General features: G+C 40.5%; 2 protein-coding genes across 2 annotated transcripts; both read left to right on the forward strand.

Annotated features, from left to right (window-relative positions):
- Positions 1-1606: 1606 nt before the first annotated feature.
- Positions 1607-11324, forward strand: LOC586571 (S-crystallin SL11). Its single transcript, XM_030979560.1, has 5 exons — positions 1607-1852; positions 5518-5625; positions 6312-6427; positions 8334-8444; positions 10130-11324. Exons 1-5 carry the CDS (start codon positions 1711-1713, stop codon positions 10292-10294), a joined length of 642 nt encoding a protein of 213 aa, XP_030835420.1. The 5' UTR covers positions 1607-1710; the 3' UTR covers positions 10295-11324.
- A 6803-nt stretch (positions 11325-18127) lies between these two features.
- On the forward strand, positions 18128-22693 carry LOC115921856. Its single transcript, XM_030980116.1, has 2 exons — positions 18128-20989; positions 21035-22693. The coding sequence occupies exons 1-2, from the start codon at positions 18128-18130 to the stop codon at positions 22691-22693; spliced, it is 4521 nt and encodes a 1506-aa protein (XP_030835976.1).
- Positions 22694-23417: the final 724 nt, after the last annotated feature.

The following is a 23417-nucleotide window of genomic DNA, read 5'->3' on the forward strand; positions in this document are numbered from 1 at the left end:
AGAGAGAGAGAGAGGAGAGTAATAAAGGGAAATAACAGAGAGAGAGAGAAAGAAGGAGAGTAATAACGGGAAATAACAGAGAGAGAGAGAGAAAGAGAGCATGGGGGAGGAGAGGGGGGGGGCTCTTTAAAAAGGGCGCAAGTGCCCTGTAGCGGTCTCTTGTTTCCTTAGCCCCTTCAAGCGCTAAATTTTAGTAATTTTTGATTAATGTTATTAAGGATATATTTAATCTATCTTTTGTTTATTCAATGGTAACTTGGCAACCATACGATCGCGCCTGAGTATTCCACTCGATCGGCGTGATAGCATGCTACTTTCTCTAGAATCTTTCTTTTCATTCCCTCTCTCCCTCTCTCCCTCTCTCTCTCTCTCTCTCTCTCTCTCCGTATCTCTTTCTCTGTCTCCCTTACACCCGCTCTCCCTCTGTCTGTCTCTCTATCTTCCCTTTGCTCGCTCTTTCCTCCAGGCGCGGATCAAGGAGTTCTTAGGGGTGGGGGCACTATTTTTTTTCTCCCGAAAATTTGAAAATCGCGCCGAAAATGCGCTCAGTGGGAGGGGGTGGGGGGTAGTGAGAAATTTTTTTTTTGGCCCTCGACAATTTGAAAATGTGCACCCCCCCCCCCCCCCCCTTGAGCGCCAGGGGGGGGGCATCCCTGGATCCGCCACTGCTTTCCGCTCATGCCTCACCTCTTTTCCGTCTAGATTTAACAAAAGGAAAAGCTCGAGCTCTATAGTCACAGCCCCCAATCTCTAATAACGTAAATGCAAACAAGTCAGCTAGAGCAGGCCTTCTCAACTGGCGGCGCGCGCGCCACTTGTGGCGCTTGCGGTTAGTCGGAGTGGCGCGCGACTGTTGCAACAACAAAACAAAAAACAGAAAAAAAAAGAGAATCCCTGTTTTATTAACAAAAAGGAAGAAAGGGGGAATTTATCGTTTTTCATCATTTTATACGAATCTAAAAGGTCTGAACAACAATTAGCTTACGATGAGATATTTCAACATTGCCAATATCTGGAAACCTCTCGTTTTTGTTTGTTTAATTTCACTTTATTTTGACATTTCCCGTGTTTATTGCACACAAAAAAAGAACTACATATAAATATACCTCCAGTGTAATTGTACTCAGGAATTTTACTAATTTTTTCACATCAATATGAAATTATGAGTGATTATATTGTGGAATGAAATGGTGCTAAAAATGCCCCATTTGGGCCTTTAGAAAGCCCTAAATCTACCAGCTTCAGGTGGCTCAGCCCCTGCTACCCCTGTTAGGGCTTCGCCCCTGGACCCCACCCATTTTCGGCCCGGTCACTACGCTCCCTCGCAGCACAGTCGACCTTACAGGGTGGCACTTCAACTACAAATTCTTTTCGTTTTGGCACTTCTAATAAACTAGTTGAGAAGGCCTGCCCTAAATCTACCAGCTTCAGGTGGCTCAGCCCCCTGCTACCCCTGTTAGGGCTTCGCCCCTGGACCCCACCCATTTTCGGCCCGGTCACTACGCTCCCTCGCAGCACAGTCGACCTTACAGGGTGGCACTTCAACTACAAATTCTTTTCGTTTTGGCACTTCTAATAAACTAGTTGAGAAGGCCTGAGCTAGAGCATACATGCACAACGAACTGTTTTCACTCCCGCTTCAGCCAGCCATCCAGGTAACAGGGTCCTCTCAACGCTCCGCACCTACACGACATCATCTAGTCCCTCGTCATGCCGACGTACGAGCTCGTGTATTTCAACGCCCGCGGTCGCGGCGAGATCGCCCGTCTTCTCCTCGCCCAAGCCGGGGTCGATTACGAAGATACTCGTCTGACTCAAGACGAGTTCAAAGCCATCAAGGGTGACGTCACAAGTAAGTGCATTCAAACCTGTTTCTGTGCTCACCTCCGGGGGTCACCTGTGTAGATAGACCAACCTCCTTTATAAAGACTATACTTTTTCGTTCTCTTGAATGTTATGTTGTATCAATATCAAAGAGATTTCTTATTGAAACCTTTGATTTATAAAAAGATCAACTGCCTGTAAAGACTATTTCCTTGACTCCTTTAGCGGTCTTTGTATACAGGTTCACTGTATCATACTTGGAAGTGCAACGACTGGACCAGTTCACGGTTAGCACATTGCTACACTGACCCCAACCCCCCCCCCCCCACTCAGTGTTATTTAGGGTACGCATATGCTCGTTCCCTCTTTTTGAAATCACCCCCTATCTGAGGACTGCCAACATTTCCGAACCCCCCTATATCGCGGGCTTTTCGCGGGCTTTTCCTGCCTTAGAGACCCCCCTAAATACGGAAAAATGCTCAATGTACCCCCTAAATTCGGAATAATTTCTAAGAAGTCCAAAGAGATGAGAGAAAAAAAGGAAAACACCCCCTTTTTAAAGAAATCTCCGGGTGAAAAGTCAAATACACCCCTTTTTCTACAATTCTCGGGCTGGACTTTGTCGCACGAAAAGTACCCCTTTACCGGACATTTTGGTAACACGCATGCGGTCATTTCGACCCCGGAGTGGGGGGGGGGGGGGGCCAGGCCCCAAACATCCACATGAAGAGATTCATTTCGTTCATTTTGAAATAATCTCTCCTACAGCGATGGAGGTGCTACATAAATAGAATACTTCCACCGCTTGTGTATCAATGAATAATGATAATTATTCATTACGTTCATGATATTTCGTCTCCGGGTATTTTACAATTTGTTCTGCAATGGCCTATATCTGCTCATGCTCAGACTTCAACCGTGATTTAATTCCCTTTAATGCAAATTTCAATTGGCATTGTACTTGAATCTGTATAATTGATGATCAGTAACCTTTACTCCGACCGTTCCGACTTGGCATTTCCGGAGGGCAAAGTTTGTGAGGAGGATATGAAAGGCTGGAAGGGGGGGGGGGCCGAGGGTTGGGAAATCCATTATCTATCATCTCATGTTCGAGCGGGAATGCGGTACGTAAAAGACATAGAGCTATAAAATAAGACTTATTATACACTCTTGGTCATAATGGTGGAATAATTATTTTTACCCAATTTATTGAATGATTTTGACAATGATTTATTTCTAATAGATCTAGATAATAGTATACATTCTCAGATTTATTGACTGATAATTGGGGAGTGTTTGTTTTGCGTGACTGCTAAAGCATGTGTGTGCTACTATGCTAATCAACTAGGGGACCTACGTCCTTTAGTCATAACTGACAGTAATGGGGATTAATACCTCATAAAAGGGCACTAATATAGCACATGGACACGGTTTTGATGTGGCCCCCAGGATCAAAACCGTGTCGATGTGCTATATTAGTGCCCTTTTATGAGGCACTACAACCCATTACTGTCAGTTATGACTTAAGGACGTAGGTCTCCTCGTTGATTAGCATAGTAGCACACACATGCTTTAGCAGTCACGCAAAACAAACACTCCCCCAATTGTCATTCAATAAAATCTGAGAATGTATACTATTATCTAGATCTATTAGGAATAAATCATTGTCAAAATTATTTAATAAATTGGGGTAAAAATAATTATTCCACCATTATGACCAACAGTGTATCTTATTATATATATAGCTCTATGGTAAAAAGTGATATAAAATGACATGTTAGGAGTGAATGAAATAAGACAGATTCCAAATAATCTATGTTAATCAAAACAAAATGCATCACCAAGGGCTATATGCACAAGATAACTATTTCAAGATGCTCGTTAAAATTGGATATTCCTTAAAATCATTGGGGGTGGAAGGGGGGTATAGGATACAAAAGTTTTTCCCGAAACAGTATTTGTTTTCCCGCAGGAGTCCCGGTGTCCCTGCCATGGTCCCGTATTAGCCCCTTTTCTTATTTTCATAGTGGGGGCATTTTCTGCCCCCCCCCCTCCCCCCCCCCCCCCCCCCCAAGTACAGTCACTCACTGACCACAGACACACACGTGGATAATTTGCTATGTCAATCATATTTTCTGCCAGTCATGTCTGCGTGTTCTTTGATTAACCAGAGTGATGGCGTATGCTATGTGTACTCGGGGACAATGGTCCATTTTTCGCGTTGTTTGTCATGCGTGATGGATCACGACCGTCTATTTGTTCAAATACAGGGCAAATACAGGGTAAGGTTTCTAATAATTTGAGACAATTTTACACGAGAAGGACACAATAGGTATTGCACAGGGGGATATTGCCATTTGGTCGAATCTCACTCGGCCCAATAGCCATGCAGTACGTCTAATGTCGTTTCTAGTGACTAATTTATTCTACATGGTGTAGTAATCAACACCATTTCGTATGATCACCATGTAGTCTAATGAACTGTCAAACCGATAGCCATTTATCTAGAGAACCATCTGGCCTAATGGCCACTTCGTTCGATCAATATGTTTTGGCATTTGGTCTAATATATTTTGCGTCATTTCCGATTTTCCATTTAGTCCAACAGCTATTTGGTAAAATATCAAGTGGTCTCAACCAATTAGTCCAATACCCATTCGGTCCAGGAATTTAGAGTCGACCTAGCAACCACAAAATTGGGCTTGCAGGGGGTAATAAACTCTTTTTTTAGGCCTGATTATGTATATTGACATCATGGAACAAGTATATTGGCTGTCTCTATTGATAGAGCACATAATTATGTACATGCATGTCGACATTGTGACGTAGACGCAGTTTACATACTAGAAATGGGGAGGTGAGACATGGTTTTCTCTCCTCCCTGCTAGTAACAACTGTCGAAGACTGCGCCCTATTCAAACTTTATGAAATATATAATATCTATATTTTCATAACATAATTAGGAGGCAAGAACAGTTATGAGAAATGAAAATGTAGAGCAGGGAAAGAAAGATAGAAAGATAGGGAGAGAATAGAAAGGGAGGGAAGAAGAAGAAGAAGAAGAAAAAGAAGAAGAAAAGAAGAAGATGATGATGATGAAAGAAGAAAAATAAATAGAAAAGAAGATGATGAATAAAGAGAAGAAAATAAAACAATGAGAAGAAATGAAAAAAGAGACCATTGAAGAGAGGGGTACGTATAGACTGGAATCGTGTGTCATGAGTAAGAAGGAACACAAAATACGGAATAAGCTAAAAATGAAGGATTAAGGAATAATAATAGAGTGTAAAGAAGAACAATTGTACTGGACTAGATATATATATAAGCAAGACTGACTGGGAAAAAATGTGAGAGGGTGTGCGCGTGTGTGTTTGAGAGAGAAAGAGAGAGAGAGAGAGAGAGAGTCAAACAGAGAGGGGTGATATAAAATTAAGAAAAGGAGTATGGCGTGCTAATTGAACAGACTCACAATAGAATATCAATAGTTCAATATATGTTAAATAAATATTAAATTATATAACAATGTAATAGTTCACTATGTACACAAAAAAAGATGAATTAATATATTTAATATAATAGATTCATATTTTGTCGAATACAGACTATTTTCTCTTTAGTTAATACTGTGTCTTTATCTTTGTTGAATTTGACATACCATACAGTGCTTTTATTTATTTATTTTTTTTACTGCAGAAGCCCCTCTTGGTCAGTTACCTGTGCTGGTCGTAAAAGGCACTGCTACACCATTTCCACCAATCCCACAGAGCCACGCCATCGAGAGATACCTTGCAAGAGCATTCGGTAAGAGCATCACATCATGTCTTAAATAATTGATGATAATAATTTAAATGATGATGATAATAATTTATTCAGCCATCTTAAAGATAATGTTTAAACTTTGTGGAAGCGATTGGAAACGTTGATCATGTACTACATACACTGTGGGGTTTGAGAATCATACAAAATTTGATCAGTCTTGCTCAGAGTTACGTGCACTGTACACGGAAATGGCTATATATGGGACTACACAAATATGTGACCAGTGACCTGAAAGTTCTGCTCCATAATTAACCTTTGGCTGGTATTTGCAAATCTTCGAAAATTTGAAGAGCGATCCCTTACAGGGACATTTTTACTATGATACTATTTCGCAATAACATTAAAAAGAATGAAAAAGCTCACAAATTATTGTGCAGATTTCCCAGAACTCAAAGTTCTCTTCAACTTCGAAGCCCACGATTGGCTAAAACTTATCAACTTTAATTTTATAATATGTTTATATTTTGATTAAAAACGAATAAAGTTGAATTTTTAAATTCCATTATCATTTACCGCAACTCGGTCTAGAGAGACAATTGCAGGAAAATTACTCGAATAAGGATCAATTACACTGGAAATTATCTCTCTTATCGAGAACATCGATTGTCCTCCAATAACGGGTGTCTTCATGACTGCCAAATAATAATGTCTGATTATTGATCCTTTAGACATGTACGGCAAGAACATAGAAGAAGCTACACGTATTGATGTCGTGTGTGAATGCGTCGGAGATATCTTTACTCATATCATGAAGATGTTCTTCGAGAAAGACGATGCAAAGAAGGTAAGTGCTCACAATCACATTGTTAATTAATTACCTTTGCAATTCTGTTAAGCCCCTCTGCGCTACTTATAGCTACTTGCGCCATCTATATAGCAAACAATGCCTAATCGGTGACCATTTGTCCCCCGTGATCCTCTTTTTCTTATGTAAATTGAGAGCTAATTTGATGGAAAAAACACCTGTCAGTGACCGTGCAGGGAGGTTTCATCCCTCCTGGCCAAACTTGTGCAGTGGGGCTTTAAGACGCATATTGGCCTTTGCACACGAGGCGTCAGTTGATTGGCGTAGGACTGCGTCAACGAGTAGCGCGTTTTTTTAAGGGTCGTGCGAAAGAGACACGTACAACGTATATGAATGCAAAATGAACATTGCAAACATCACTTTGAAGTACTGACGTTTGTGATATTTCCTTTACAGACTTGAGAAGCGCGGGTAATAACGCAATCAAAAGGACACCGTGTGTGCAATCGTGCTTTGACAAATGTCACTTTGAAAATGTTGTAAAGATTCTTTTATGAGCAGTTCAATATATATTAAAGGAGTTTGTAAATACCTCGACCAGGCGGGCCAGAAATTCACATTAAGTTACGTTTCGTGCTTCTAATCTTTTGAGATAGGCCTACATAATGGAAACCTCTGACAATTTGACAATAATTCCTAAAAATGAACGTGTGCATACATTAGTCTTTCGATGGAAAATGGCATCTCTCTGCTCGGAAGAGATTTCACAGATCTATCCATTCTCTTTAGATCTCGCCAATAACTCCAACGGGGACAAATATTATTAGACACCTTGGCATCGTCTTATAAACAGTTGTGATTAATCTTAATTATGAACATAAGAGATAAGAGACGGCAAACTTGCGATTGATTGAAGGACTTGCGATTGATTTGAATCAATCGCAACTCTTTATAATTCGGGGCCCAGGTTATGAATACGATTTCTACAGACGAAAATAATGTGAAGTTCACCTGAATGATAGCAATAAAGTGATATCCTGTGTAAATAGTCCCTTGGACTCATAGGACTTTCGGAAGTGGTTTGATATAATCTGTAGATTGTTCAAACACTAGTTCCTATGGTGCCTAGGAATTTTTTAAATAGAAAGAAGATTGTATAGTGAGGTTAACCAACTTTTAGTGACGTTTTTGCATTATCTTTTGGTCCAGATTTGCTAGTAATTATACTTTATACGTGATCAGAAAGAGCGAAAATCACAACAATAGATTTCTTCTTCCAAATCCAATGTAGTAGATTGTGCCGTTCTCGAATAAGAGCGATTTTATTGTAACGAATCATCTCTAAATTGGCAACGCGGTGTGGAATATAAAATCACAATTTTCGTTAACAAATTTGCAATTTTCTTTCACATCGGATAAACAATTTCCTAAATTAATTTTTACAAACTATGAAGGAGTGGACAAAACATTAACCGTTGCCAAGTTAAAGAGCGAAAATTGATTAATTTATAAAATAAGAAAATAAAAAAACTCTCTTCTATGGAGGATGTTAAGCCCTATAGGATCTTTTAAAGATAAACATCAAAATATTATTACAAATGGAGAAGTACGAAAAGTAAAGATTAAATACGTACCATTCTAATTTAAAAGAATTCTAGTATAGTGGTTTTTGACATATGCCGATCATGACAAAATCAATACTTGTGAGTCTTGCAAGACGAATAATAACATTTAGTAATTCATGTTTCTATTTCTACTTTTACTGAAGAAACGACTTAAAACTGGATTTGATTTTGTTGATGTTGTTTTTGTTGTTGACTAGAGAAAGAAAACGAAGTAAGAAAATAAGTGTAAAATTTCGTATACCCTGTATTCACGCAGAGTAATGATGGAATAATCATGCTTTTTAATAACGTTTATATTTCCATCATTTATCAATATTCAGGCTGAGCTAGGAAAGAGTTTTGTTGAGAAGGACTCTAAAACCATCCTGACCGCTATGTGCGATGCTCTGAAGAAGAACAGTGGTGGAAAGGGCTTCTTCGTCGGCGACAAGGTTGGTTCAGGAGTCCTCATTCTTTCATCATGTCTAGTTATAGTGATAAATGACATTATTTACCTCTCTTTAGTATGTTGAATAAGTCTAATCATCTGATTGGTCAAAATTGGAGTCGTGATTTTAGCCATTCCAGCCTATCGGTCAATAGTTTTTTTTTTCAGATGCCCGTTGCCCCCAATGGTTTACGTGTAAAACGTTTCTTTTGGCGAGCGCGGATACCATATAGTGCTTTTTGTCTGCGATTCCCGAATAATCGTAACATTCAGGCAACTTTCCAGCAAAGATTTACAGACAGTACTTGTCTCAGATATTCTGTCAGGTTTTAACCAGTCTTTACTCAAGAAATGGATAAGGTAAGAATTCTTTGTAGATTTTGTTGTGAATTCGGTTTATAAAAGATATATCGACTGCTTTAAAGGTAATATAAAGTTTTGGAAATTTGAAAATTGGGTGGATAGTGATTTTTTGCAATTTTGATATATTTGGATGCCCCTGTGGATGTATTATAAGCACTAGAAAATTTAGCCCCTAAAACACTTCTGCTATAGAGAAAATTGAACATAAAAATGTACTGGTGCTCCCGGTAAATTTTGATGAATTTCAAATCGCGCCTACGGTCGCTGCGACCATGAAAATCTCAGGATATGTAGTTGTGATATATAAATTCCAAACGGGAATAGCTAATCGGTTGATTTTAGTCAAGAAACATTGTTTTATAGCTTTATTAATATCTTGACCTTGAGAGGGAGCTTTACAACATAAATAGTCTATTATTTACAATTTAATAACTTTAGACTCGATTGCAACCGCGACAACGATCACTGAATACTGTAGGATCGCATATGTATCCAATATGTTCATTTGAACCAAATTCATGATCCAATACCAAAACTTGTATTACCTTTAATATTCGAAGCATAGCTGTTTCTGTACTGGCTCTCTGGGCAGTCCGACGCGCCTCGGGGTCATATCAGGATGCAAGGTCCCCTTGAGCCAATAGAAACAGCGATGCCTCTCATAGCAGTCAAAGATATGTCCTGTACACAGAAATGTGTATACCGTATAGGGCTTCACAAATATGTGACATGAGAGTTGTGCAGGTCCCCAACCTAAAGCTATTAATTGTCATGTTTTGAATAATTATGGAGGCATACTTTTCAGTGGACCTGTTTTCTGATATACACTTCCACAATAACAATCATAATTATAAAGAATGTAAAAAGCACACACATTTTTGTTTAGCTTTCACCTCTCCCAGAACTCAATCGTCAATGTTATATCTGAGATGCACGGCCCTACGTGCTATCATTGTCTGTGATATAATATAATATTGTAACCCTATTGATCCAAATGATCATGAAATGCCTCAAAAAAGTAAAAATCCTGGAGTGACCGGTTTTACCATACTCATTTTCCCCGATAGACTGTAGTGTTATAAAACCGTTAGGAAAACGAAAAATAGAATTTCGATTTCCAATCATAAATATCTTGATAATCAGACAGGCGGTCGGCTTGTAAAAGTCATGATTTCTGACTGACCTAAAGGTTTAAAATTATGATTGCAGCATGAGCTAAATCCAGAATTTTGTTTCAGAATCTGAGGCAATATATTACCGAGTCAATTTAAGGTTGGTTTTCTCTTTAATCGTTTTCACTTCTACCCGATTTCTATCTCGATCCAGATGACCATTGCTGATATCACGGTCTTTAACATGGCGGAGACAATTTTCGGAAGCATGCCACCCCTAGCAGCCATGTATCCAGCTTTGAAGGAGTTCTCTGACCGCATGAAAGCTGAACCAAAGATCGCTGCATGGCTCAAGAAAAGGCCAGAGACTGCTATGTAAAATCACTTACGCTGTGGCTTTACCGGGAGTCTTTCTTTCCATTATTTGTGGTGTTTTTTTAAATGAAAACTACATGTAGTCCAATAAGATTTCCTAAATAATTGTTCCCTAGATGAAGTTGTGTGCTAACTTAACACTAAAAGGCATTTAGACCAATAACATGTTGGATTAATTAGTGACATGTACAAGCAGGAAAAACAAATTTAATAAGAGCCAGCCCCCCCCCCCCCCCCTCCCACCAAAATAAGTCCACATGTTTGCCGAGTTGGGTGAAACAAAGGACCCTTTATTTGGAATTTGTCGATTGCAGTCGTGGATTTGCTAATAGGTATACAATGTAATTATTTCTGCAACGACAACCGCTACATCGTCCTTCAGGCACCCCCCCCCCCCCCCCAGGGAACTCGTAGCAAGAAAGTTCTCTGCCTTCATTCATTACAAACGTCTTATTATCGTACCGGTTATGATAGGTTTTAGACATTAAAACGGCACTCTGACAATGGACCTACTACGAAACTAAGGGGCTACGGGCCGTGTGTCCCCCCCCCCTCACCGAATTGTGAGAAATCAATGAGAAAATAAAATAAAATACAATGAACAAGGTAGGGGTAAAGTGAAAGGAGATCATCCAATCCGCTCCCATATACCCCACCCCATCGCTATAGGTATTCTTTTTTTTTTAACCTTTCATCTACCTGTTTATACCCATGCCTCTAACATTCTTCGTCATTCATGCACTTCTTCACGTCATTCTCCTTCACATGAACTCTTAAACAATATTGATTGATGTAATACGAAAAGATTTGAAATTCATAGTGTATTCTTTTGCAGTTGAATTTTTGTATCAGTGACGAACGAGTCTTTCCATTATAGAAGATAATGACGTCATCAAGTAGAGTTCCTTCAGCCAGTTTAAAGTCGTCTTCAGAATTTCATTGTTAACACAAGAAACAACGACCACGTTTCAATTTCGTGTACCCCTTCTGTGAATTAACGTTTGGAAAAAGAAAATAAAGTTAGTTCTACCTTTCGACTTGTTATAACATTGTGCATTTCGTTTAAATATCTGAAAGTGAGTGTGTGCAGGCGCGGATCCAGGATTTCTTAGGGGGGGGGGCCCAAATGTGAAATTATGGGAACCAAATATTGGTACGTAATGGCGACCAACAGTGACGTAATGCGGGGGGGGGGGGTCGGTGCAGGGAGGGGCGAGTTTCTCCCTCCCTCCTCCGCGAACGCGGAAGTTTTGACGTTTCATTAAATTATTAGAGAAGGAAGACGATTCGTTGTACCCTTCTCAAAACTAATTCTCGTCTGAATTTAGTTTTTCCCCTCCCGCGCAAAGCGCGGAAAATTTTACGATTTATTAAATTATTACGATTCTTTGGAGAGTTCTCGACTCTTAATCCTCGTCTGAATTTAGTTTTTTCCCCTCCCGCGCGAAGCGCGGAAAATGTTACGATTTATTAATTTATTACGATTCTTTGGAGAGTTCTCGACTCTTAATCCTCGTCTGAGTTCAGGTTCCCCCCCCCTCCCGCGCTTCGCGCGGAAGCTTTTTAAGTTTCCTTTAATCATTAGAGAAAGAAGACGATTCGTTGTACCGTTTTCGACACTAATCCTCGTCTGAAATCAGTTTTCCCCCTTCCGCGCGAAGCGTGGAAGCTTTTACGATTCATTAAATCATTAGAGAAAGAAGACGATTCGTTATACCGTTCTCGAAAATATTCCTCGTCGGAATTTAGTTCCCCCTACATCCCGCGCGAAGCGCGGAAGGTAACATTAAAGATTCGTATTACCGTTCTCGCCTCTGAATCCTCGTCTGAATTCAGGTCCCCCCCCCCCCCCCCCCTCTCGCGCGAAGCGCGGAAGCTTTTGCGTTTCATTAAATCATTAGAGAAAGAACACGATTCGTTGTACTGTTCTCGACTCTTAATCCTTGTCCGAATTCAGGTCCTCCCCCCCCCCCCACCCTTCCCGCGCGAAGCGCGGAAGCTTTTAAGTTTCATAATGTTATGAGAGAAAGAAGACGATTGGCTGTACAGTTCTCGACTCTTAATCCTCGTCTGAATTCAGGTTCCCCCCTGGAAGTTTTTAATTTTCATTAAATCATTAGAGAAAGAAGACGATTTGTTGTATCGTTCTCGAAAATAATCATCGTCGGAATTTAGTTTCCCCTCCATCCCGCGCGAAGCGCGGAAGCTTTGACGTTTCATTAAATCATTCGAAAGAAGACGATTCGTTGTACAGTTCTCGACTCTTAATCCTTGTCCGAATTCAGGTCCCCCCCCCCCAAGCTTTTAAGTTTCATAATGTTATGAGAGAAAGAAGACGATTGGCTGTACAGTTCTCGATTCAATCCTCGTCTGAATTCAGGTTCCCCCCTGTCGCGCGAAGCGCGGAAGTTTTTTATTTTCATTAAATCATTAGAGAAAGAAGACGATTTGTTGTATCGTTCTCGAAAATAATCCTCGTCGGAATTTAGTTTCCCCTCCATCCCGCGCGAAGCGCGGAAGCTTTTACGTTTCATTAAATCATTAAAGATTCGTATTACCGTTCTCGCCTCTGAATCCTCGTCTCAATTCAGGTTCGCCACTCCCGCGCTTTGCGCGGAAGCTTTGAAGTTTCACAAGATTATGAGAGAAAGAGTCGATTCGCTGTACCGTTCTCGATTCTTAATCCTTGTCTGAATTCAGTTTGCCCCCCCCCCCTCCCCTCCTGAGCGAAGCTTTGACGTTTCTTTAAATTATTAGAGAAAGAAGACGATGCGTTGTACCGTTCTCTATACTCTTAATCCTTTTCAAAGGTGTTCTTTGTCTGCTCCTTTTTCTTCCTATGTCCTCTTCCGATTTGGGGGGACCGCCCCCCCCCCCCCTGGCTACGCGCCTGCGGTCAGATAAACACATTTGATACCTTGTCCGACCCCGCAAGCTCAGGGGTTTAAGGCAATAAATTGCGGTCAGATAAGCATTCAGGGGCCCGCCTTAGGGCGCCTTAGGGCCCCTGGTGGGGTCGAGGCGGCTGAGCCGGCCTCGGAAGCTCAGGGGTTTTAGGCGTTTAATTAAGGTCAGATGAGCATTTTTTTTGTATACCTTATTATTTTATGACACTGGCAGGTCACTATTTGGCTTGGGTTCTTTGGGGCAGAGCCCAAAAAAATCACGGGTTTTAGGCATTAAATTACCGTCAGATGAGCATCAAAGGGCCCGCCGTAGGGTCCTAGGTGGAATCCAGGGGCAGAGCCCCCGGAGCTTAGGGGTTTTAGGCATTTAATCACGGTCAGATGAGCATATTTAGATGCCTCATTAATTTTTAACACTGGCAGTTAACTATTCTTTCTTTCTTGCTCTCATTCTATTTTGTTTCTCTTTAATATACTTTTTCAAAAAAGTGGGGGGGGGGGGGAGGGAGCTCGAGGCTCCCAATCCCCGCCCCACCTCGGGCCTGACATGTAGGAATATCAAGAATCATATTTCTTGCCTGGCTGTAAATTTAGTAATTTGTCATTCTCCAACAAACACATACAAACGTATTTACTAAAAAGTGAGGAAAAATCTCGGAAATTATGTCATTTCTTTCCCTTTCCTTCCTTCTCTCTTATTTTTTTGATTGGGGGGGGGGGGGGGTCAACAGCCTGGGGGCAAGGCCCTTTCGGCCCCCCGATCTCCTTCTTCCCCCTTTTCTTTTTTTCTTCCTCTTCTTTCTTTCCCTTCTCTCCTCTTTCCCTTTCCCTTCTTTTCCTTTCTTCTCTCTTTTTTTTTTTTTTTTTTGCGGGGGGGGGGGCAAGGCCCGCTCGGCCCCCCCTGGATCCGCGCCTGAGTGTGTGTATGTGTGTGTGTGTAATAAGCAATACAAGAGAGAACGATAAAAAGAAAGAGAGAGGGAGAGACAGAGAGAAAGACAGATAGACGGGATAAAGAGAGAGCTGTTGTGCAGTGTTTCTAACAAACAATTGTTGACTAAATATGTAATTTTTGAACTTTTTGTCAGTTCAAACAAGAAATTGTATGCTGCTATTGATTTCATTTTGAAGCTGATTTTAGGCATCTGTATTCAATGGAATGACAACGCTCAGTTTCACAAAGGAAACAGAGGTTATCATTACAACTCCGTAAAGGTAAAGTCCAACCTGATATTAAGTTGATGAGAGAAACAGGTCAGTGAAATTTTGAGAAAAACTGATTGAAAATAAGAAGGTTGTGAATTTTTGAAGGTGCGTTCAATCAAACACAAATTGGCAACTCTGTAAAGTATCTCGCGAGGTCCCCTACCATTTCCCCTGTACTAAAAAATTTCCGAATAAGCACATTTCCCTTAAGAAAATTTTCAATCATACATTCAGCCTATATATATGCTTTTTATACAACCCCTGCATGAAAAAAAATATTTCTAAGGAAATTTAAGTTCTGGAAATGGTTTGTACAAAGTAAATTGGATAGAAGCTTGCAAGATACGTCACAGTTTTGCCAATTCTAATTCCACTTATGACAGCTTCGAAAATTCATAACTTTCCTATTTTTAATCGGAAATTGCTCAACTTTCGCTAATTTGTTTGTCTCTTTTATTTTGCTTTTATTAAAACCAACTTGAAATCAGCATGGACTTACCCTTTTGTATTTGGTAACGATCTATATGCAAGTCAGAAAATTGTTTCACACAATATTAGGATAACTTATATCATTGTAATGATTTGTTAAAGATATGATGAACAATGGACAACTTTTAAAATCACTCGAGAGAGAGAGATGTGAAGGGAGAGTGGATGGGCTAACATGATATCATCCCTCTCGCACCCTCCCTACATAACATGACTATCTTGCTCTCTCGCATTTATCCGCCTATTATGACCAAAGCCCCCACCAACAAACAGACAAAAATGCTGTACATTTTGGCTATCGGTATTGATGCTGGCCTTGCGGGGAACTGACTAGATACAATCGGGCTGTGTACGTGGTCAGTTTGGGATCCTCGGTTTGTTGTCGGTTGGTATTCTCGGTTTATAAACCAATACCGGTAAATAAGCTTTTCCTCGCTCTCACCTTTCACCCCACTTAAAAAGAAAATCATTAAAAAAGAACACTAAAAATGTTAACACCAAAACAAAAAAATAAAATCGGGAAATTCTCAGGCGTGGTAATACCCTTTTTCTTTCTTCCCTCCTCTCTTACTCTTTCATTTCCCTACCGAGGTATAAACCGAGAAACTAATTTGTTAAAAAGCTTGAAAATGCAACAAAATCGCCCTATCATCAATTTTCCTCGCTCTCCGGCCCTTTCACCCCCTCCCCCCTCCAAGTCGTACCGTTTCACTTTCATCCCTCTTAAGTTCTTAATCTTCCGTCTGTTTACTGCTTTCAATACTTTTAAGTCACAGGCTCCACTGTACTCACATTTTCAAGTTAAAGTGTTTTACATATTTAAAATTGTAAATACATTTTGTAATGCAATAAAAGGCCATAATTTCTTTTGTATCTCTTTCTCCCCCCCCCCCCCCTCCAATCTCCCCTCCTCTCTACTAATCGCTCTTATTCACTCCCTATCTCTAGCTCTCTCTTCTATTCTCTCAACTCTCCACTTTTCCCAAATTCATCCCGTAAACACCAACAAACACAAATGAAAATGGGTTTAGCACATAAAGGAAGTAATTTTGAGCTGGTTTTTAATATTTACATCAAAACTATCTTTCAATCCATTGCACAGATAATTTTACAACAATTCATTTACAAATTATTCTTCAAGGAATTGTTTATACATTATAAAGAATGAATCATTCTTGCAAAGGTATACTGATTTTTGTCATCTTTTATGCTCTATCATGTTTCATGCTTACCATTTCGTAGCAAATTAGTGTGTCCATTTTTATACAATCTAATGACAATTAGAGGGGTATCAGGACAATTACCCCCTGGACAATCACCCCCCCCCCCCCTCCGAGGCCAATAACCCCATGGAAAATTATCCCGTAAGACAAATGCCAAAAAACAAGACATAATAAGTGACCCCCCCCCCGAACCACACACACCTGGGTGATTGTCCTAGACTGTAATTGTCCTAGAACCAATTATAGGAATACATTTTTTTTTACAAAGATAATTCTACCTAGAACATCATTCTGGATTAAAAATGATATTCATTAGAAATCCCAAACAAATTTCCATTCACAAGAAGTTACTCAATACAAATGTTAAATTGATATAAACTACTTTCAAAAGGGTAAAAAATATGTTGTTTTTTTTCATTTCAATTCTGCATATTCACTGACACACTATACATAATTACAAGGAAACATACACATTTTGATTACCAAAACAACTCCAGTTCTAATCTCTATATCTTACTTTGAACTCGTTCATGCAGCTATCCCCTGAATTCAATTGATATTACAAAATCATCTAAGCACATAACATATAGTAATGAATGCATTAAAAAAAAAAGCCAATTCATTATATAAAGCAAAATGAGGATATGCCAAAGAGAAATGAAAGGAATTATAAACCATACGAGTTATTAAAGACAAAAAAGAGGGAAAATTATGTAGTGGTATGCTGATTTGGGCAAAACATTGACCTAAAGGGGGCGCTATAGCAATAGAAGAGTTGGTTAACTTGATCATTTGGATGGTTATTAATTTAGTCTCAACTTGTAAATTTATTACGAGGTACTGGCTTTTGAATAGAACTAATTATGTTTCTGACAGTATGCCAGGAATGGGTAAACAACCCCTGGACTTGAATTTCTGCACTTGATTTACAGGAGTTTATTACCGATAGAATGTCATAGTCACGCTACTGTTTTTCCAGCGATCTAACATTCTTGCGGGGCTGTAGGCTCCCCCTACTTTCTCCTGTAGGCCTACACAGTCAGAACCATTCTATAAATTGTGCCTTGTCTTTGGTTATATTTAATTGAACTTATAACTTCTCTCTTGATTGGTAGATTGAACTAATCTCGAGGTCGGGTGGCTTACAAATCATTCTAAATATCCTATTTTGTAATTGGTTGTATTCGTAAGGGCCCTTCCGATTGGCTAGTAATATCATGTAATATTGAAAAATATATGAAAAATGAACATCTATTTCTCTCAGCCACACGTGAAAATAGAGAATGTTTCCATAACGACGGAAATGGGGTGGAGCAAGGAAGAGAGAGAGAGAGAGAGAGACGGGAGGAGAGTAAGAAAATGAAAGAACAGAGAGAGAGAGAGAGGGGGGAGTGTGATGGGTGTATCTACCGAATCTAGATACATTGTACGGACCGTCCTCAGGACGAGTTAGTCTAGTATTTGGAGTTGAAGAACGAAGCTCAATAATGAAGATCAGCCCTTGAAATCTAACCACTTTGTGTTGTGTAATCTGTTGTTGTGGAACAAAGGACCCAGGGACAACGGGTAGAGGAAACCTCACGTAACAAATGGGGGCTCGGCCAGGTATATAAAGTGGAAAGTATGATTTTCAGGTGATTTTTGTGATCATATTAGCGCTGGCATGTTGCATTACATTGCGTGCGACGAGTTACATACACGTTCCTTATGAGCGGACTGTTCGGTGTGTACTGTGTGTGTGTTGTCGATGTCGGTTCGTTAAGATGATATCGTCGGGCACCGCTGGGGTAGCCGTTTCAGGTTCGAACATTCGTGGTGTGTGTGGTGAGAAAAACATTGTTGTCTTCTCATGTTTCTGCATGGATTTGCAGGGTTTGACTGAGGGTTATAACAGTCAGGTTGTCTAGATTTCTCGGATATTGTAGAATCTAGATGTTGTAAGGTTGGCTGGGGATTATAACAGCCAGGCTCTAGCTCTTTCTAGGATATTTAGGAGGCTACGTTTTTTGCATGATGGCTAGCGAGTTCTCGTTGGGAGAGTTTGTTAGGGATCCGTCTGCGGAGCGATTAAGCTCGTTGACTAAAGTTGAATTATTAGATGTAGCAGCTCATTATGAGGTTGTTGGCATTAAACGTTACATGCTGAAGTCGGACATTTTGAACAGGATTGTCGAGTTTCTGGTTTCTGAAGAGGTTTTGTCTTCAGAGGCGGCGGACGGTATCAGTGCGACTCCTCCCGGGTCTAGGTCTCGGTCTCCTGAATTAAATTCCCAGGCTAGGTCTTCAGTTTCGGATGAAGTGAGGATAAAGGAGTTGGAATTAGAGAGGGCGAGAGTAGAGTTGGAGAGGGAGAAACTTGTTGCCCTAAACAGAAAAGAAAGCAGAAATGCTGATAGACATTTTGACGTAGCAAAGCATGTCAGAATGGTCCCTCCGTTCGAAGAGGAAGGGGTGGAAAAGTATTTTCCACACTTTGAGAAATTAGCTCAAAGCATGGGGTGGCCTAGGGAAATGTGGGCTCACCTGATTCAGAGTAAGTTTAGCGGTAAGGCTAGGGATGCTTATTTAGCAATGACGATGGCTGACGTGTCGGATTACGATAAAGTAAAATTGAGCGTGCTAAAAGCTTACGAACTTGTACCCGAAGCGTACAGGCAGCGATTTCGCAAAGCGCGAAAGGAAGAATCGCAAACTCATATGGAGTTTTCAAGACAAAAAGAGCAATTGTTTGACAGATGGAGCTCATCTCTCCATATAGATCATGATTATGATAAATTGCGTGAAATTCTTCTACTTGAGGAATTCAAGCGCAGCGTGCGACTGGATGTTCGTATACATCTCGAGGAGCAGCGCGTCGATTCGCTGGATGAAGCAGCAAGAATCGCGGATGATTACGTGCTCACGCACAAAATCTCACACAAAGTGAGTGTAGAACCTAAGAAAAATGGAAACTGGAGCAAAAGCCAGAAAACTAGTTCATCACAAGAAAAGGATGAAATAAAACCGCAGTCCCAGCAGGGACAGGTAACAGGGGAAAGAATGTGCTATGCTTGCAGACAGTATGGGCACATAAAGTCAAAGTGTCCTTCACTTCAGGCTAAGAAACAGAAATCTAGTGCACATCCTAATGCATTCGTACAAACTAAGTCAAACTCACAAAGTAGAATTGTACCAGCGAACATGGAAAAAATTCAGAAAGAGTATGAACCGTTTGTGTCTGTAGGATATGTATCTGTAGCAGAGAGTGATGTAGCAAGAAAAGTGAAAGTCTTGCGGGATACTGGTGCTTCTCAGTCTTTGATTTTGGAAAGTGCGTTGCCCTTTTGTGATAGTTCTTCTGTTGGTGCTAGTGTTTTGCTCAAAGGCATTGGAGACGGCTTTGTGGAGGCACCGCTTCATGTGGTAGACTTGAAGTCAGACCTTGTTTCTGGTATGGTGAAGATGGCAGTTAGACCATCACTTCCTGTGGAAGAGGTATCCATCATATTAGGTAATGATCTCGCCGGTGATAGAGTCGTGTCATGTCCAGTAGTGAGTTCGAGTCCTTGTGAAAGTTCTGAGACAGATGAGTTGGTTGCAGAATTTCCTGTTGTGTTCCCAGCATGTGCTGTAACTCGTTCAATGGCAAAGAAAGTTGAGTCGGAGAAGACGTCTAATGACGTAGATGTTGACTTGGGAGATTCTTTCTTTTGTCGTTTGGTTGAAGATGAGTCTGATTCCAATGTGGATGAGAGTGCGAGAAAGGATCGTAGTGTAGGAAATAGTGAAACATCTGAACCACTATCTTTGAAAAAGAGTAAGTTGCTAAAGGAGCAACAGACAGATCCTCAGTTGATTTCTTTGAATGAGAGAGCTGTTTCTGAGGAGGAGGCATTGACTGTGCCTGTTTGTTATTACAAGAAAGCAGGTGTGCTAATGAGAAAGTGGAGGCCAGCAGATGTCCCTGCAGATGAGGTGTGGAAAGAAGTCCACCAAATTGTAGTCCCTTCTACATACAGGCAGGACATAATGAGCCTTGCTCATGAAGCTCCACTTGCAGGTCACTTAGGGGTTCACAAAACCCAGGAGAAAATTCTTTCTCATTTCTTTTGGCCAGGTGTGCAAAAAGATGTTGCAAATTTTTGCAGAAGTTGCCATGCATGTCAAGTTGTAGGTAAACTGAATCAGAAAATACCGGCGGCACCATTGAAGCCAATACCGGCGTTCGATGAGCCATTTTCTAGGATCATAGTAGATTGTGTAGGTCCTCTGCCAAAGACTAAGGCAGGTAATGAATACTTATTGACGATAATGTGCGCTGCGACGAGATATACCGAAGCGATACCACTGCGGCGCATTACAGCGAATAATGTGACAAAGGCGTTAGTGAAATTTTTCACTACTGTAGGGCTACCAAAAACTGTACAATCTGATCAAGGGTCAAATTTCATGTCTAGGGTGTTCAATCAGGTGTTGAAGGAACTGGGCGTAAAACATGTAGTTTCGAGTGCATACCACCCTGAGTCCCAGGGAGCGCTGGAGAGATTCCACCAGACTTTGAAGAATATGTTGAAAACTTATTGTATGGAGTCAGAGAAACAATGGGATGAGGGAGTTCCCTTGTTATTGTTTGCTGTGCGGGATGCTGTTCAAGAGTCGCTTGGTTTCAGTTCTTTTGAGTTGGTATACGGTCACTCAGTACGTGGACCATTGAAGTTGCTGAAAGAGAGACTGTTGTGTGATGATTCACAAACAAATGTGTTGGAGTATGTGAGTACTTTCCGTGAGAGAATGCATAAGGCGTGGGAGGTTGCCAGACAGAATTTGTCAGATTCTCAGGAGAAGATGAAGTCATGGTATGACAGGAAATCCAAAGAGAGGAATTTCGAGGTAGGAGATGAAGTCTTGGTCTTACTGCCGATAGTTGGTCATTCTCTGCAGGCTAGATTTTCTGGGCCGTACACTATTGCTAAGAGAGTTGGTGATGTCGACTACGTTGTCAATACTCCAGATAGGCAGAAGAAGAGACGTGTGTGTCATGTGAATATGCTTAAGCCATATATCCGAAGAAATGACGAGAGTAAAGCACAACCAGTGTTGAGTGCTGTTGAATGTGACTCAAAGTGTGAAGTTGAGAAAGAAGTGTGCAAGATTGAGAGAGAGAACCCATGTGTGAAATTGAAAAATTCAGAGGTTCTAGCACACATCGATAACAAACTAACACACTTATCTGTGAAGGAGAGGAGCGACGTGAAAGAGCTGTTGAGTGAATATCCACAGTTATTTGCTGATGTTCCCTCTCGAACTGATGTTGTTGAGCATGATGTTGATGTGGGAGATACAACCCCAATCAAACAGGCACCATATCGTGCAAACCCGACAAAACTGAAAAATCTTGAAAAGGAAATCGAATACATGCTACAGAACGGCATTGTCGAGCCAAGTAGTAGTGCATGGTCTTCTCCTTGCATCCTCGTTCCAAAACCGGATAAATCTAATCGTTTCTGTACGGATTACAGAAAAGTAAACGCGTGCACGAAGACAGATTCTTTTCCGATTCCGCGAATAGATGATTGCATAGACCGTATAGGCAAAGCAAAGTATGTGAGCAAATTTGATCTCTTAAAGGGATACTGGCAAATCCCTTTGACAAAAAGAGCACAAGAGATCTCTGCGTTTTCTACTCCGCAAGGCCTTTTCCAATACACAGTGATGCCTTTTGGCATGAAAAATGCGCCTGCGACATTCCAAAGACTTGTGAATAATCTTGTAGCGAATATGGCAGGTTGCGAAGCATACATAGATGACATAATCGTGTATAGTGAAGAGTGGGATGAGCACGTACAGAGAATCAGAGAGTTGTTTGAAAGGTTGTCCATTGCTAAAATGACAGTCAACTTGGCAAAGAGCGAGTTTGCAGGGGCAACTGTCCTTTTCCTTGGGCATGTTGTTGGTTCGGGTCATGTACGGCCAATCTCGGCGAAGGTCGATTCCATCCTGGCTTTCCCGATTCCAACCAACCGGAAGGAATTGATGCGGTTCCTGGGCATGGCAGGCTATTATAGAAGATTCTGCCATAACTTCTCCGATGTTGTAACTCCCCTAACCAATCTGCTGCGCAAACAGGTGACGTTTGTATGGTCTGACGACTGCGAGAGTGCTTTCAACCAGGCGAAAGCCCTCTTATCTACCAATCCGGTACTGATGGCTCCGGATTTCAACCAGCCGTTCAGCATGATGGTGGACGCGAGTGATGTGGGTGCTGGTGCAGTTCTTACTCAAGCAGACGCTGAAGGTATCGACAGACCCATATCATTCTTCTCAAAGAAATTCAGTGCAAGTCAGAAGAACTATTCTACTGTCGAAAAAGAAACATTGGCTTTGATACTTGCACTTGAACATTTTGACGTTTATGTCAGTGGATCTCAACATCCAGTCAGGGTACTAACTGATCATAACCCCCTGACATTCCTCAACAGAATGAAAAACAAGAACCAAAGACTGACGCGATGGAGTTTGCTGCTCCAAGAATACAACTTGGACATTCTACATGTGCCAGGAAAGGACAATGTTATTGCGGACGCTTTATCTCGTGTGTGATAATGGACAAAAGTGAGCAACCCTTGTTTGAACCATATTTCGTGAACAGTTGAACACTTACAGTGAAGCATCATACTTGAACAGTTGAACTTTGGTGAATTCATTGGAATACTATGTGAGAAAGGGAACCAGAACTTTTAACTTTGATGGTTTCTTTAATAATCACAAAGCATTGTGAACATAGACTGATTGGACTCATTGAAACTGTTTATTGGACTCACAGAAAAATGTATTTTTCTTATGTTTGCTTTCCAGATGTCTGTAAACCAGTGTATATATGTATGTGATATGCTTATCGTATTCGTTGACGAATTTGAACATGCATGATAATATTATTGTGTTAAAACTCTTTTGGTACAAACACAAGAAACTAGAAAGCCTAGTGAGTCATCATTTTGTCTGTGCATGTTTATATATGAAAATAGAAACAGTAAATTGATTTATATGTTTTATCCAAAGCAGGATAAATATATTAAAAGAAGGAACTTTGGAACAAAAAGTATTTTGGTGGCTTACCATATTTTTGGTTATGGATATAAAGTAATCAAAGTTATTCTTGAAAATATTCAATACTCGACCAACACAGATATGGTTTTACACTACAATGCAAAATTTCAGATTAATAGTAACATGTTTTTACAACTGACGTGAAGGCTATATTATATTATCTTTCAGACAGGTTTAATGTTGCTGGAGTTTGTTTAGTATTATTTTTATGCAAAGA

The sequence above is a fragment of the Strongylocentrotus purpuratus genome, unplaced genomic scaffold (assembly GCF_000002235.5).
Source record: "Strongylocentrotus purpuratus isolate Spur 01 unplaced genomic scaffold, Spur_5.0 spur5_scaffold_10, whole genome shotgun sequence".
Taxonomy (NCBI): domain Eukaryota; kingdom Metazoa; phylum Echinodermata; class Echinoidea; order Camarodonta; family Strongylocentrotidae; genus Strongylocentrotus; species Strongylocentrotus purpuratus.